Source organism: Xiphophorus maculatus, chromosome 15 (genome assembly GCF_002775205.1).
Source record: "Xiphophorus maculatus strain JP 163 A chromosome 15, X_maculatus-5.0-male, whole genome shotgun sequence".
Taxonomy (NCBI): Eukaryota; Metazoa; Chordata; class Actinopteri; order Cyprinodontiformes; family Poeciliidae; genus Xiphophorus; species Xiphophorus maculatus.
Genome location: NC_036457.1, coordinates 24,364,042 through 24,379,509, shown reverse-complemented (window position 1 = coordinate 24,379,509; position 15,468 = coordinate 24,364,042). Strand labels below are relative to the sequence as shown.

General features: G+C 39.5%; 1 protein-coding gene across 3 annotated transcripts in view; it reads right to left on the bottom strand.

Moving 5' to 3' along the window:
* Positions 1 to 15,468, bottom strand: part of dse (dermatan sulfate epimerase) — a 70,471-nt gene that overhangs the window by 24,651 nt on the left and 30,352 nt on the right. For 2 of the 3 annotated variants that reach the window (XM_023347233.1, XM_023347235.1), the window contains 2 exons: positions 6,745 to 6,984; positions 2,313 to 2,520 (listed from right to left, as the gene is read on the bottom strand). In XM_023347233.1, the coding sequence (XP_023203001.1) occupies positions 2,313 to 2,520; positions 6,745 to 6,984 (448 nt within the window). Of the gene's footprint in view, positions 1 to 1,715; positions 2,242 to 2,312; positions 2,521 to 6,744; positions 6,985 to 15,468 lie in introns of those variants that run through there. The other variant, XM_023347236.1, reaches the window with a different exon arrangement.

Genomic DNA, 15,468 nt, shown 5'->3' with positions numbered 1-15,468 from the left:
TGTTACCATGGCTACAGTATGGCGTAATCTTTGTGTTTGAACCAGGTTTGTTCACAAATACATCATAGCAAATAATAATCAATAATCAGTGATCGTCCAATTAACCTGAGCTTCCCATCACAGACTTCACTAAATTTATATTTAAACACTGTTAGTGATGCTGAGTTTCTTAGTAGGAGGAGGGCAGGGGGCTAAATCTTGATTCTGTGTAAGACCCCATATTACCTTGGGCTGGCCCTGCATGAAGAGTGAGCTGCTGCGCATCTCTGCTGGAATCTACCTGGAATCCCCTGGTATTCTCTATGCATAATTTCAAAGATAGAGGGGGCAGATCCGTCCCCCTCCTCCTCACCATGGGCCCGGTGTCTTAACAACATGGAGGCAGAGGCACTGAGAATCCTGTCATTATTAAACTGAAGGCAGACAGACTAATTTATTTTGCAAAATTATTATATTTAGCTAAATATTATTGTTGAGCAGGCCTCCTGACACACAGACAAAAACAAAAGGGCACTAGGGGCATCAAGGATAAAAGGGGCAGGTGCCTGATGCTCAAGGACTGAGAGATATCAATAAAAGAAAAGCTTTATTTATGTTTGCAAAAAATGGTGGTGCTGATTTTTGTTTGCTTCAACAAACTCATTTTATGAGAGACCCCATGGGCCAAAACGTCCAAACCCTCTCACAGAGAGTTTGGACGTTTTGGCCCATGGGGTCTCTCATACTAGCTACCTCTTCGGAAATAACAGTAAAGCCAGCCAGCTTGACGGCACAAGTTACACCGCCCTCCTTTCAAAATAAAAGCGCACCTCTGGTTTATGTTTGACAAGTTTCTTTCTGGTGGCTATAAAAGTTTAAAGCTTTGTGTTAATTCATTTGCTAAAGGAAATTATGTATCTGAAAATAAATTAAAATATATTGTGTGGGAAAAAAATGTCCTGCAAATCACATATGTGTAACCTCAATCAAACTTGGTGATATTTGACAGGCAAAAAATCTTTCTGATTCCATAAACAATTCGTTACCAGTGACTTCTCTCACTTCAGTGTGAGATGCATAACAAATGGGATATTTAATTTAATGCTGCTAATGTGGCCTTAGTAGCTCTTTTATTTCATGTGTATTGAGTTTTTAATAAGCGTCACAGAAACTGTTTTTGTTGCCCAACTTTTACTGACGAGTCTTTCAGATCTTCGCACGGCCACGCACATTAACTCTGGGTGACGAAGTAGACAAAGCATTTGGTATGGTTGATCGTGTAACCATCAAAATAATGCTAATAATAAAATACTATAAAACCAGCGTGAAGCGTGACTAAAAGGCGAGCGTGAAGGCTCCTCACAGGGCTAAACCTCCATGATGAGTGGTTAGCGCTAGTTCGTTAACCACCAACGCACCAGCCAACCGGGACAACATACATAAAATACAGGGAAGACAGAGCCAGGTGCTGTAGGTCACTAACATTGGTTATGTTAGCCCAGCTTTACTTATGAGGCCGATGTTAAAACATGACAACTGCCGGCCATTAATGCTGACATATTGTGCATCCCTATTTGAAATTACTCTGTTCAGTCAAGGATTTAAAGCCAGGTTTCCATGAAGCAGAATATACAGCACTCCCAGTAATCCTTCTGGGTCCTTGGTTGGTAGAGGTTGGTTAACTCTACCAACCAACCTCCAACCAGCTGAAGTGGTTGGAGGTTGGTTGGTAGAGTTAAAGACAGGAGCAAAGCAAATGACACTGAATCACAAAATAATTTCAGGACAAGCAGGATAATGAGTTGCAGAATATCTCTCACAGTATGGATTGTGTATAGTGTGTTCTTTAAAAAGAGAACACTCATCCAGTGGAGGATACTAAAATAAAAACATCTAAAAAAAGGTCCATCTATTGGAAAGAAAAAAGGCAAGAAGCCAAAACTAAAAGCAAAATGTAAAAGTTCCAGGAAGCCAGATCAAATCAATTTAGAAGCTGGAAGCTGCTGAAGAGTAACATTAAAACATGAAGGACGACTCAGCAGTTTTGCAGAGCACCGTATTTGTACTTAACGGTGAAAGGAAAGACTCCACTTCTCCAAAGATGACAAAATGGTACACTTAAGTCCACCCGTTTACCAACACCTCCTGAGGAGCTGGAAATGATTTAGTTGGAATGCTTTTTATGCATTTTGGAATAAATGTTTTTAAGCATTCATTCCAAACAGTAGTTGTCAGTTTCTAAAGCATGGGCCTTATCTGCACCTGAAAGAGAGAAAGCATAGATATGGAAAGAACACTACCAGTAAACCCTAAAACAAAATTCAGCAGCTTACCAAATGAACTCCGTGTGCAGCGTGCACCATCGCTGGCCCTTTCCAGCCTGTCCCGGCCCTTCTGTAATCCTGTTTTGATTAATCAGATCTGCCAGCCAATTCCCACTGCCATTACGCAACACATAGCGATCCAAGAAGACCAGCTGGCTCTCTGGCCCGTAGAACCAGTTGTAGTTGGAATCTGCGATGGCCACGGTCCGCTGAAATCCTGGTGGGAGGATTAAAACAGAGACAGAACTTCAGGCCCAACAAAAAGGCAAAGTGGAAAAAAGTCAATTAAAAAATCTCTTTAAACATTATGTTGCTTTGTAGATTACAACAGTGATCTACAAAGGGCTCCTTAGAAAATACACAGTCTGTGGTCACAAGTATGATTTTGTTCACACAATTCTGTACTTTGCAATTATGTCAGAAAACCCATGGTTTCTGGTGCTGACAGCATTCTTTGAAACCAGTTATAATAACTACAGCATGTAATCAGAGTCAATCATTTGTCTGGGAAACAAGTAGGCTACGAAGTAGCTTGTGGATGTGGATTGAGACAGCGATCAGACCCAGGATATAAAGTGGAATAATGTGTTTAATGTAGTTCCTCAAGGAACAAAACGCCAGAACAACAGGTGAACAATGAGGACTGAACATCAACTCTGGTAGATGCAACAATGACAAAAAGACAATGACTAAGATCCAGCTGAGAAACAAACAACAGGTGAGGTTAAATACACAGGGGATAATCAGGAGAATGAGAGACAGCAGGAAACAATAAGGGGCTAGACACGACAACACAGTGACTAAATTAACTAATAAATACACACTAAAACCCACATCCTCACAAAGAATGAACGCAGAGAAAGTAGAAGAAATATATAAAAGCCCATCAGGTAGATTTGACCAGAAATCTATTTCTCCACAGATCTAAAGCAGACCCTGAAAACTAGACCCAAAAGTTTGACAGTAGCAGATTCCATTGTCGATGTAACCCAGCTGTACTTAGACTTAAACTTAGACTTAGACTGACTTTATTGTCATTTTGCATGCACAGGGTGTATACAGAACGAAATTTCGTTGCATACGGCTCAGGACAATGTTTTGAGGTTCCAATGTTGTGAGGTTACTCCAGAATAAAATAAAATACAGTATAAAATATGAATATAAAATATAAAGTGCAGGACTGACAGTAAAATGGAAGTTATTTAGCAATGTATATGTGCAAGGTATGAAGTGGAGACCAGTTTTTGAGTGCAGTCCAGTTAAGAGTTCAGCAGTCTGATGGCAAGTGGAAAAAAGCTGTTTCGGAACCTGGTGGACCTGCACCGGATGCTGCGGAACCTCTTTCCAGAGGGCAGCAGGGAGAACAGTCCATGGTGAGGGTGTGAGGGGTCACTGACGATGTTTCGGCCTCGGGACACGCAGCGCTGGGATGAAATGTCCTGAATGGAGGGAAGGGGGGCCCCGATGATCCTCTCTGCTGTCCCCACCACTCTCCTCACGTTCTTCCAGTCGGAGGCGCTGCAGCCTCCACACCACACAGAGAGGCAGCTGGTCAGAATGCTCTCTATGGTGCTTCTGTAGAAGGTCTTCAGGATGGGCGGGGGCAGGTGTGCTCTTCTCATCCTCCGCAGGAAATACAAGCGTTTCTGTGCCCTCTTGACCAGAGACGTGGTGTTCACAGTCCAGGTGAGGTCGTTTGTGATGTGCACCCCCAGGAATTTGGTGCTGCTGACCACCTCCACAGCCGAGCTGTTGATGAGCAGTGGAGCGTGGTTGGGCCGGTTCTTCCTGAAGTCGACGATCATCTCCTTCGTCTTGTCAACGTTCAGGATCCAGGCTGTTGTCTCCTCACCAGTCCACCAGCTGCTCCACCTCCTCTCTGTAGTCCAGGTCGTTGTCGTCTCTGATGAGGCCCACCACCGTTGTGTCGTCCGCGAACTTCACGATGTGATTGGTGGTGAACCTGGGGGCGAGTGTCATCAGAGTGAACAGCAGAGGGCTCAGGACGCAGCCCTGAGGGGAGCCTGTGCTGAGGGTGATGACATCGGAGGTGTGTTGTCCGATCCGGACTGAATGAGGTCTGTCGGTGAGGAAGTCTAGCAGCCAGTTGCGCAGGGGGGTGCTGAAGCCCAGGTGTCCCAGTTTTTCTGCCAGATGCTGTGGGATGATTGTGTTGAACGCTGAGCTGAAGTCCAGGAACAACATCCGCACGTGAGTGTTCTTCTCCTCCAGGTAGCCAGGCTCAGGTGTAGGGCGGAGGAGATGGCGTGGAGCGGTTTCGGCGGTAGGCAAACTGGAACGGGTCGAATGTATTTACTGTATGTACTGTATTTGTTTATTCTATTTTATTTACTTTTCTGTATTGTCGTCCACAGATGCTGGGTCTAGGACGACCCAGCAGTCATCCCAGCCAGTCATCTGACTGGGATGGCGTCATTCTGGGTCGCCATCCCAGTCAGATCATTTTCATCTATTTTTCATATGAACCAGACACACACACGCACACACCCCCACACACACAATAGAGCTCTATATGAATTTCTTTTTTGTTGCTGGCCAGCTTTTCTTCATTTTTAAAAAAAATTCTGGTAAGGTCCCTGAAAAGATTCTTTGTTTAGTAAATTCTATTCTTTGGTTACTTTAACATGTTGTAATGTAACGTCAAGTCGCCTTTAAACATAACATGGGCGCTAAGACGCTGGTTTAAACATGCAACGGAAACGTTGCTGCTGTGCAGAGATGTATTAGAAAACTATGGAGCTAAAACTGTCTCATAATTCACAAATGCACAGAACAAAATTCACACTTGTATTTTTGATGAAAATACAAATATCTATTTTACAACTTGATTCTGGCCTGTGAGTTGTGTTGCATTTGTTTGTGACTCCCTGACATCTCAATCCACAAATGTCTCTTTTTAAAATAAATTTTCTATCTGATTGACCATTCGGATAACTTCCTTGTTTCAGCCAATCATATGAGTGGACCCCCACTTTTGGGTTACCAATATTTCAGCCAATGACATTAACCTATTCCAACAGCGCTGTAGCCATGTAGAAGCACATACAGTTTAGACCTCAGCCTGGCTTCTGGCAGCGACAGAAGAGCGGTAAGTGAAATATCTGTCTTAACATATCTAGCTATTTATCTCCATGTTATGATTATTAATTTTAAATGATGTTGTTGTGCAACTATCAATACAAGTTAGCGATATAAGTGAGTAAGGTGTTCTACCGAGCTATGCTAGCACTTCTACAAGCTAATAGCGTCAGGCTTTGTGAATCTTGTCCTATGAATTTGTGAATTATGAGACAGTTTTATCTCCAAAGAATACTAGAATTTGAGTAGCTTTTTGTACTTATGCGAATAGTTTTACTCCACTGTACTTTTTTCTTTTAATTGAGTAATGCTATTGCCATTCTTGAGAATATTGATTTTGCATTTAAAGAAATTGTTTATGCAAATTTCAACACAATTACCCAACATTTAACACATGTCACTATTTACATCCTTGTTTATTTTGTACTAATAAACATGGTTATTTTATTTGAAAAGTCACAGAAAGTGACTGTTTATGTATAAATATTAAAGTAAAAGCTTGGAAGAATGCGACTTGCCAGTGGAAAAGCACCTTCAGGGTTTATTCACGCCATATGTCTATTGAACTTGTTTAGCCGCTTTAAGCAAACTCCAGTTTGTTTGCCTAGAAACTTTGGTTTGTTTGAGGATGTGTGAATGCAAAATCAAACTCTGATCTGGACCAAAAAAGCAAACTGTGTCCACCTAAAAAGCTAGGTCTCAGTTTGGTTGAAGTGAACTCTGGTGCAGTTCAAATGGAAATGTGAATCAGACCAGAACCAGACTAGAGACCCCTCCTCAAAGCAGTCCACTAGCTCTTTGTACTCACCATCTCTGACTGCATAGAATTTCTGCAGATGACAGAACGTTTACACAAAGCCTAACACATGCAGAGTGAAAAGGAAAGGTGAGAGTACAGGTCCCTGTGGTGCTCCTGTAATACTGACAACAGTTAGATGTTTTAGTCTTCTAGGAATGGCTTAGATCAAATGATATTCATATGCTAAAATGGCTCAACCAAAGTTCAGACATACTGTAAATCCAATTCAGAATCTTTGGCAAGATATTTAGAGCTTCTCCAACCAATCCAAATGAACTGTTTTGTAAAGAAGATTGAGCAAGATGTTAATGTGTGCATGTGAATGCTGGTGGAGAAATGCCACAAATGAGTTGTTACAGCACTGAAAAGAGATACATCCACATATTTCTGTTACCAAAAATGTATATATAACTATACCCTACGTTTTGTTGGTCTATTACATGAAATCTTCAATGAAATTGTAGAAGCATGAAAACTTTTCTCAAGATGCATCATTACGAAATAGATTAAATTCTAAATTATTTCAGATTTTCACCCAGTTACCTGGTAGGATGGTCCTGTAGAGGAAGGCAAAGTGCTTCAGTAGCCAAGGATGGCTGAAGTGGCCGATGGCAAAGTGGCGCTGCACCAGAAACATGTACTGGAATAGGGAACGGGTGGTGTAGGTCCCATAGGCCACACCCTCATAAAGTGAACCATCTGTCACGTCCTGCAGAAGGACCATAGACTTCTCCATGATGGACAGAACTTGCTTTGTCCACAGGTAGGCTTCCTGAAGGTAACCTAGAACGCATTACAACAGGATGTCTGAGTTTCAACGGTAGTTATAGTGACAGTTCTTCAATCAGATCAGATTTTTATTTTTATTAAGCAACTAGCATTCTAAGCCAACCTTTACTCCTAACCACAGTTCTGCTTCAGCTATAAGGGTGAAACCGAGCTACACTGTCATCTCTGTAATTTTTCTGTGTTTTAGAGATATTTAGTGTGGGGGTGAGGGGAGACAGAGGGGCTGCTAGGGGGGCTGCTAGGGTTAGGTTCCTGGCTGGGGCAGGGGCTGCTAGTAGGCAGCCATGTTTTGTCAAAAATGAAGTCTCTGTTGCAATGCACATCTTTGACCAGGTGAGCTTCTCAGAGATCTGTATTCTGAGGAACATTCTCTCTCCACTGCATGCTACTCATGTTACATTTTTCTGCCAGCTGTAACTGTGCAATTTTAACTACTAGTTAACTAGTTTGTTCCAAAATTAAGTTAGTGTTTCATAAATTTTAAGTCTAATAATCACATTTGTTTTAACCTTTAGGCTCTTTCTCAACCTTCATATCTTATGGAATCAACCTATAGATTAACTCCAAAGTAAAGATTTTAACCTTTTCCTGGACAACATCTGTGGGAAAGATTTCCCAACATCCAGAGGGGGCCAAAAACAGGTGATGGCTTTAAACAGAAACCTAAGAGCTGTAATTTGATGTAGTTTTTCATTGAACCATAGCCAAAGAAACTAATCTGTAACTTATAACTTATGACAATGCACCATCTCATGCTGCAAAGAATACCACTGTCATTGGCTGCTATGGGCATAAAAGAGGAGAAACTCGTAGTGTGGTCACCATCCTCTTCTGACCTCAACCCTATTGAGAACCTTTTTAGTTTCCTCAAGCAGAAGATCTGAGGGTGGAATGCAGTTCATGTCAAAACAGCAGCTCTGGGAAGGTATTCTGACATCCTGCAAAGAAATTCAAGCAGAAACTATCCACAAACTCACAAGTTCAATGGATGCAAGAATTGTGCTGTGATATCAAAAAAGGGGTCCTATGTTAACATGTAACTTGGCCTGTTAAAATGTTTTTGATTGAAATAGCTTTTGATTTTAGCACATGTGACCACTTAATGCTGCACATTCAAAGAATGACAATTTGCAGTTCTTTATAATCCATAAAATGTTTAGAAAATCTGCTGTGCATAATAATTTGGAACAGTGCATTTTGAGTTTTTTATTGTTGAAAAAAATACTGTTCTCATGGGGAGCTTAGTTCAGTAAAATTTGATTTATACTGTAATAGTTCATGACTTGAAAATTATACTGACCAACATTTGTATTGACCATTTAAGAAAATCTGGGAAAATAGCACATGCATAATAGTAGAAAGGCAGATTCAAAGGCTATTGGAAGTGAAGGTTACATTAAGCAATGTTTATGGCAATGAAACAACTCTTCCTATAAACAATAAAGAGTCTGCATACCCTGCACCACGCAGCCCACCCTGGAAACTTCTGGGAGCTAAATCGAAACACACCGTGGATCTGATGAAAGGGCCAGCGGTGATAACCCCTCACCTGGATGAATCAGCATAGTCAGCTTTGAGCAGAAACCCACATCCAACTTAAACATCTGTCTCCAAACAAGGAGAAACTATTCCACCGGCCCTGTTTCACAGGACAAAACGACCAGCCCGAGCAATAACACACTCCAACTCCGTGGGAATCCCACTGAAAAACAGATTTGCTGCACTTCAACAAGAACCTGTGAGGGAAACCTCATCTTCAGACATCAGCCACGATGTATGAAGCACATTCACCCACCAAAGCGAACACTAAGCAAACCACAAATATACCAAAAGTACTTATTGTCGGAGATGAGACAGTAAATGGAATCAGCTGTTTCTGCAATGCCAAGAACACCAGAGTCATGTCCTTTCTCAAATACACTGTTTCTGCTATTACAGGGAAAATACTTTCTCTATCCACAGATCAGCCGAATATTGAAACTCTAGTTGTGCATATGGGAGCTAATGGTCTTTTTTCAGATTCTGAAAAAATACTTTGTTGTTTTTCTGAACACTTTTGGAAACTAAAACTGAAGATTTTTCAGGAACACTTTATTTGACGGGGTGTGAATAAGACTGACATGGCACTGTCATAAACATAATATCTGTCATGAAAATGAGTAAGTCTTCATGAATATTTAACTGCTGTCATAAAGTGTCATTCGGTAAATCATGACACTTTTAATACAAAGTTTATATTATTCAAAATGTCTTTGTTATGACAACTTGACATTAACCTAGACAAAAACGCCTTTGTTATGACAACTTGTCATTAACCTAGAGAAAATTGTCTTTGTTATGACAACTTGACATTAAAAAAGAATTATCATATGTCATAATAATATAATTAAGTGTTATTACACTGTCAAAAGCTTTAACAAAACAGTAATTAATGTTTTCCCTACCTGAAATAAAGCGATACAAGTAGGACCAACAATAAAGATTTCATTAAGCTTTGTTACACTGTTGTCAAGAAAATCCGAGCTCATCCCACTTCCCCATGCTGGAGATTTAAGTTTAACAGTAATAATAAATAAAGTTATCGTTAAAATGAATCACTCAAGTGACATCAAGGCCCAGCAGTAGACTTAGGTGTCAATAAAATAAATCTGGTTGTGTGTGTTGTTTTTGTCTCATGCAAACTTTGCTTTAATTCTACTTTTTTTCTATCTAATCATAATAAATCATATTCAGACAGAGAGAGTCATTAAACAGGAAAAGCAGGTTTCCTGGAAAAAGAGGAAGTAAGTTTCCAGCCTGCAGATTTATAAAAATAGCTGAGACTATTCCTTATTTAAAAGGTAAAGTTTTAAAGAATGAAATCTAAACATTTTGAGTAATTGGATAAGATTCAAAGTAAAATACTTATATTAATATTGGTTTACTTGTAATAATACTTACACTTACATTTGTGGGAACACTTACAAGAAAAACAAGTAACTGTAACTTTAGTATTAAATAATTAGAATCATGTATTATTCTTGGTTTCATTTTAGAAAACATCTGTAATAACTCACATTAAGATTATAATAAGAGTAATTAATAAGTTATAAAATTATAAATGAATGATAAATCAGAGAAGCTAAAGAAAATAAATGTGATAAATGTGATTTTGACATTGAACTTGAAATGGTGTAAAAGGTGTAACTGCAATTAAACATCACTGATATGTTGGAGGTAGATGGTAGGTGAAAGGTGAAAGGAAGGGAAAAAGGGGAACTAACAGGAGAGCAGAGATGATCAACGCCTTATTTAGAGAAAAGGTCGTGCAGGCAATGGACATAGGAGGTTGAGCAACCCTGAGACATTAGCACAGACATCAGGAAATGTCTGTAAGACAGTGATGGATATGAGATCATCTGTCTAAGCAGACAGCCAATGAAAACGCACCAAAAGGGTGGATAAACCCTATAAAAGGTGGGTGCAAAAGAGGAACCTTTGGTTGGATCCTCCGGGCAGCTTCGAGCCAAGAGATGGACAAAGAACTCTGCAGCTGAAGAAGAGCCGGGGCCACGGAGCCGAAGACTGTCCTGCCATGGGGACCAACCCGTCTGGCCCACAACCTGTGGCTTCGAATCGCACTTCTCTCATCAGCTGGGTTCAGACCCCAAAGACAAAGATGAAGACAAAGGCAAAGACAAAGAAGAAGAACTGGTGCCTTTTTTCCTGCCAGCACCAAGTCCTGTGTGACCTCACCATCCATGCGGAGAAGAAGCTCATCAGACCTACAGAGATCCCTGCCTTCGCCGATCAACATCTTCCTCCTGCTGCAACACCTTCTTCATCATCAGGCCAGGTCTGGGGTTCGAAACGTCAAACTCCGTCCGTCTCTCTCAAAGGTTCCCTTTTTTAGTTCTCAGTGTCAGCAGTAGGGAAAGATAGACTAGATGACTGATTTTACTTATTTGATTATTTCTGCTACTGAATTAAGCTGTACTGACCCTTGCAAAAATGCCTTACTAATAAAATATTTAGCATAAAGAAAATCTAAAAGATGTTGTGGACATTCAGTTAATGAGTCACCTTAAAGTTCTTTGATGGTTGTAAAATAGCTGTGATGTTTGATTCTGGAGAGGAAAAAGTGGAAAATGTTTTTAGGTTGCTGGTAGCCCAAATGTAAAACATCATCCTTGGGACTCGCCCGAGTCACTAAAACCTACCTGGTTCAATAACAAATGCAAGTTGTAAAATAGAGAACGAGCGACCGTTAACAGGTGTGCTCTGTGAAACTAGTTGGCTGTAGGCTGCTCAGTCTGGCTAATTCACAGGGGGAAGAAGGGTGGGACACCTGGATGTAGGCCGTCAAAAATCAGGTGAATCGTTTCTCGAAACCAGCTTAAACAGAGTTTACTTCAGTTCTGGACAGGGTAAATCCCAGCAGATTTAGAAAACTCAATTAACCCGTTAGAAGGAGAGCTGGTAGCACATCTCCCCTCTCAGAAGAGGAAGTACGAGAGTGAGAGAGTAGAGACAGAAAGGAGGGGGGGGGAGGTGTTGCGCAACAACACTGTCAAATGATTTTATTACAGAGTCATTAACAATTTCTTTTACATCAAGTAAAGTGAAACAAGTAGCACCAGTTACTATAATGACACTGTTCAACAGTGTCATTAATATTATCTCTTACCTCAAGTAAAGTGAAATAAGTAGCAACAGTTATGAAGATGTCATTAAGTGTCATTACAGTGTCATTAATATTAACTCTTACCTCAAATAAAGTGAAACTAGTAGCAACAATTATAAAGATGTCATTCGGTGTTATTAAAGTGTCAAATGCTATGCTAACAAAGTCACTGATATTAAGTCTTTCCTCAAGTGAAGTGGAACACACTGGACTATTTATAATTACCATCATAGCTGTATAATCCCTTTGTACATTGGAATAAAACAAAAGATAACTTGTTCTTCAAACAGAGGATTTAACTTCTGGTCAGTATATTGTAACTCTGAAATACTGATTGAAAACCTAAAACAGAATTACTTATTCTTTAACTTAAGAAAATAGGTTCTTTCAACAGTCCTAACATTTTTTGCTTTGATTGTGTAAGCCATCTTCTCTTTATAGACTGCCTGTAATGCTCTGAAAACAGGGAGATCTTTTTCTTGTCTTAATTTCCTGGAAACAGCTCTTTGAAGGTGTCCGGAAATGCTTAGAAATTATAGCTGCTCTTGTGAAATTATGGTGAAAGCCTTTTCATGAATTCAAACTTGGTAATTCATGAAAAGGACATTCTCATCTTCTGGACATTCTCATAGTGAGTGAGACTCAATTCATTGTGGTCACTTAAAAAAAGAACAAAAACAAATAAACTCCTTGTGTCATTCCTGGACAGTCAGCTCAACTTTGCTGAAAACACTGCATCTTTAAGGACTGTTCTCAGAGACTCTATTTTTCAAGAAGATCTAGTGATCATGGGGTTACCCAACTTGAGATTGTGTACAACCTCTAGTTAGGTAGAGCTTGTTGAGTTAAAATATTAAAACTTAACATTCTAACTTGAATTTTAACTCAAGTTAAAACATTTTAACTCAAGTTTTAACTTTTCATCTCCTCAGTTGATTTGGTCACATGAGCTGCAGACTAACAGACAATCTTTTAAGAATACTTTGAATGGCAGGTATAACAGCAGGTAAATAGTGGTGAAACCAAAAACAGCTCTGTCTCAACGGTTTGCTGAAAAAACAGGGAAGACGGCAAGGAATATTTTAGCAGAGAGCATCCATCCTTGTTTTTTGTCAGTTTGAACCTCTGAGCTCATGAAGGTGTTACTGTGTTCCTCTGGCAACTAAGAACATCTATTAGATATCATTTATTGTCAATGCAATAATTATTCTTAACCAAACTAAATGATAACATTTACCTATAGCGTTCTAAGTGTTTTGCTCTATTTACAAATTGTTGATAATGTGATTCAATGAATATGTTTTACCGTTTTAGAGTTGAAGGAAAATTTCCATGTTGATAGACTAAATATTGTCATCTTATTTTCCTATATATAAGACTCTACCAACAAAAAGTCTCTCAGAATAATATACATGGCACCATAAAAACAAAAATGTGAATTTTTGCTAGTGTCTGTTTAACAACCCTGGTTGTAACAACCTGGGTTGTTATTCTTCTGTACCTAATTCATTTGTTTGTTACTGACTTTTGCTCAATTAAATTTCTTATATTTACATTGCAAACAGTAATTTTATTATAGTTGATCATGATGTTTTTCGTGTCTCCTTATTTCTTTTGCTCCTCCTACTATTTATGGAGATATATAGATATTATTTAGAATGTATAAAAGTATTGTTTATGTCATTTAATTAGCTCTACATCCTTAAGGAAATGAAAAAATATGGTGTTTTATAAGATAATTTATCTTTTACAGTCCCAGAAATGCAAAAATTAATAGTAAATAATAAAGACTGGGGTATTCTAATTTAGTAACGTAATTAGATTAGTTGTGTTACCACCCCCACGCCAGTAGACGCAGTAGCAGGCCCGAAAAGATGCGACTAAAGAGCAGATTTAGAAGTACACCAAAAGCTACAGGATTTGTTAAAAACTGAGCTGCGCTGAAGTCAATAAAAGAGAGAAGTTAAAATACATGCTGAGAGTGAAAATCGTTCCTTAAGGTGAAAATATATCACAGATTTCAAAAGAAAATAAAAACGGGAGACAGCGGATAATATAGGAAATAGCGCCCCCTTCATTCCGGAGTGCAATGGTCCCATTTTCAAATAAGGTATGAGACTGACAGTGGTCTGTCCCTGCCCCTTTCTGTTTGCTGCAGGGAGGTCCTCCACAAGATGGAAGATTTCTTCTTCACCAACACACTGCACACCTTTTCATGCACTGCTGCCACTCACTGGTAGAGGTGGTGTATTGCACTACTTAAAACAGCCTTAAATGGGCTCTTTGCACCTGGCGCTCTGAAGTCACAACCGCATGCGCAAATGCGGCTCTTTTTTTCCGCTTTGATAACTCAACAAAGTCTTATTTCAGAAGCAAATAAAACAATACTATGAACATTGCTGCCTTCCTAATATAATGGCCTTTTAAGTTTTCATGGATTTCCAAGCTGTCCTGAATTAAGAAGACGGTGGCTTGTGAATATTCGTGGCTACCAGTTAAAGCTAACGCCGCACAGCAAAATTTACAGCCTTCACTTCACTCCGGATCAACTTCTTCAACCTAAAGAAGAAGGTAAAGGAGCTTCCTGTATTATTTCCATGTAATTACTTCTGTACTCAGCCTGAAAGAGTTTATGGGAACGAGAGAACAGACAAGAGCCAGACAGCTGAGCAACTGATCCGCCTGTAAACACCGTCCTGCTTCACAAGAAGCATGCAAAACTAATAAAGCGAAGTAACACAGAGACCTTAAGGAACACGGCCATATTTTTCTAAAAGCAACAACTCTGAACCTGAACAGTCAGCTGAACTAGAACTCCGACACCAGAGCTGCTCTACTGTAAAGCTATGGGCTCGTTGTGCTTCAGAAGCAAAAAGCCTGAACCGTAAAATCCCCATTACTTGGTCTCTGACACTAACGACAATAAACGCCCGTAATGTACTTGAACACAAGGTAAAAACATTGTCCGTTAGAATGGATGAAAAATGTTTAGATACTTAAATAGCACATTTTTACAAGACAAATGTCTAGCATAAGCTAAAGCTAATGTTAGCCACAAAGTTTAAAGAAAGTAAAACTCACCTTCGTATCTGTGTATAAGAGGCGAACATGTTAAAACCTTTCTCCAGCTTACTAGTCGGGGATTCAGATTGATGTACATCATTAATTGTTACCTTGGACAAGCCCTGCAAACACCCAGTGTAAAGTGCCTTTTTCAATAGATCGGAAAAGATTGAGCCGCTTTTCCCCGAACGCGGAAGCTGAGGTGCAAAGAGCCCTATGTTTCAAATGCAAAGTGTATAAGTCTTGTTGTAAAACTTTGGGATCAATTAATTAAGAAATTTAAGACTAAACAAAATGGCAGAGCAATGTAATATTACCACATAAAGCTACATAATTTTTAAAGTTTAATCAGTAATACTTTTATAACAAATTTATGTCAGACCATAACTTCTTGGTTAATGTCAAGTTGTCATAACGAAGACAATTTTATCTAGGTTAATGACATGTTGTCATAACAAAGACATTTTTGTCTAGATTAATGTCAAAGACATTCTGAATAATGTCAACTTTGTACTAAAAGTGTCATGATTTACCGAATGATAACCACAGGATCTTCTCTGAACATTTCCACCTTTTCAGACCTGAAGGACGACATCTTAATAAACATTGGATAAAGCTATTCTCTGCATATTTATTTCATTTCATCAACAGGAACAACAATGTGGCCACAGAACAATCGACCGAAGGACGCCTGATTAAGTCGGCCCGTAAGCAAAAAACGACAGTCAGCACCTGTCCCCCCACCCGTAGGC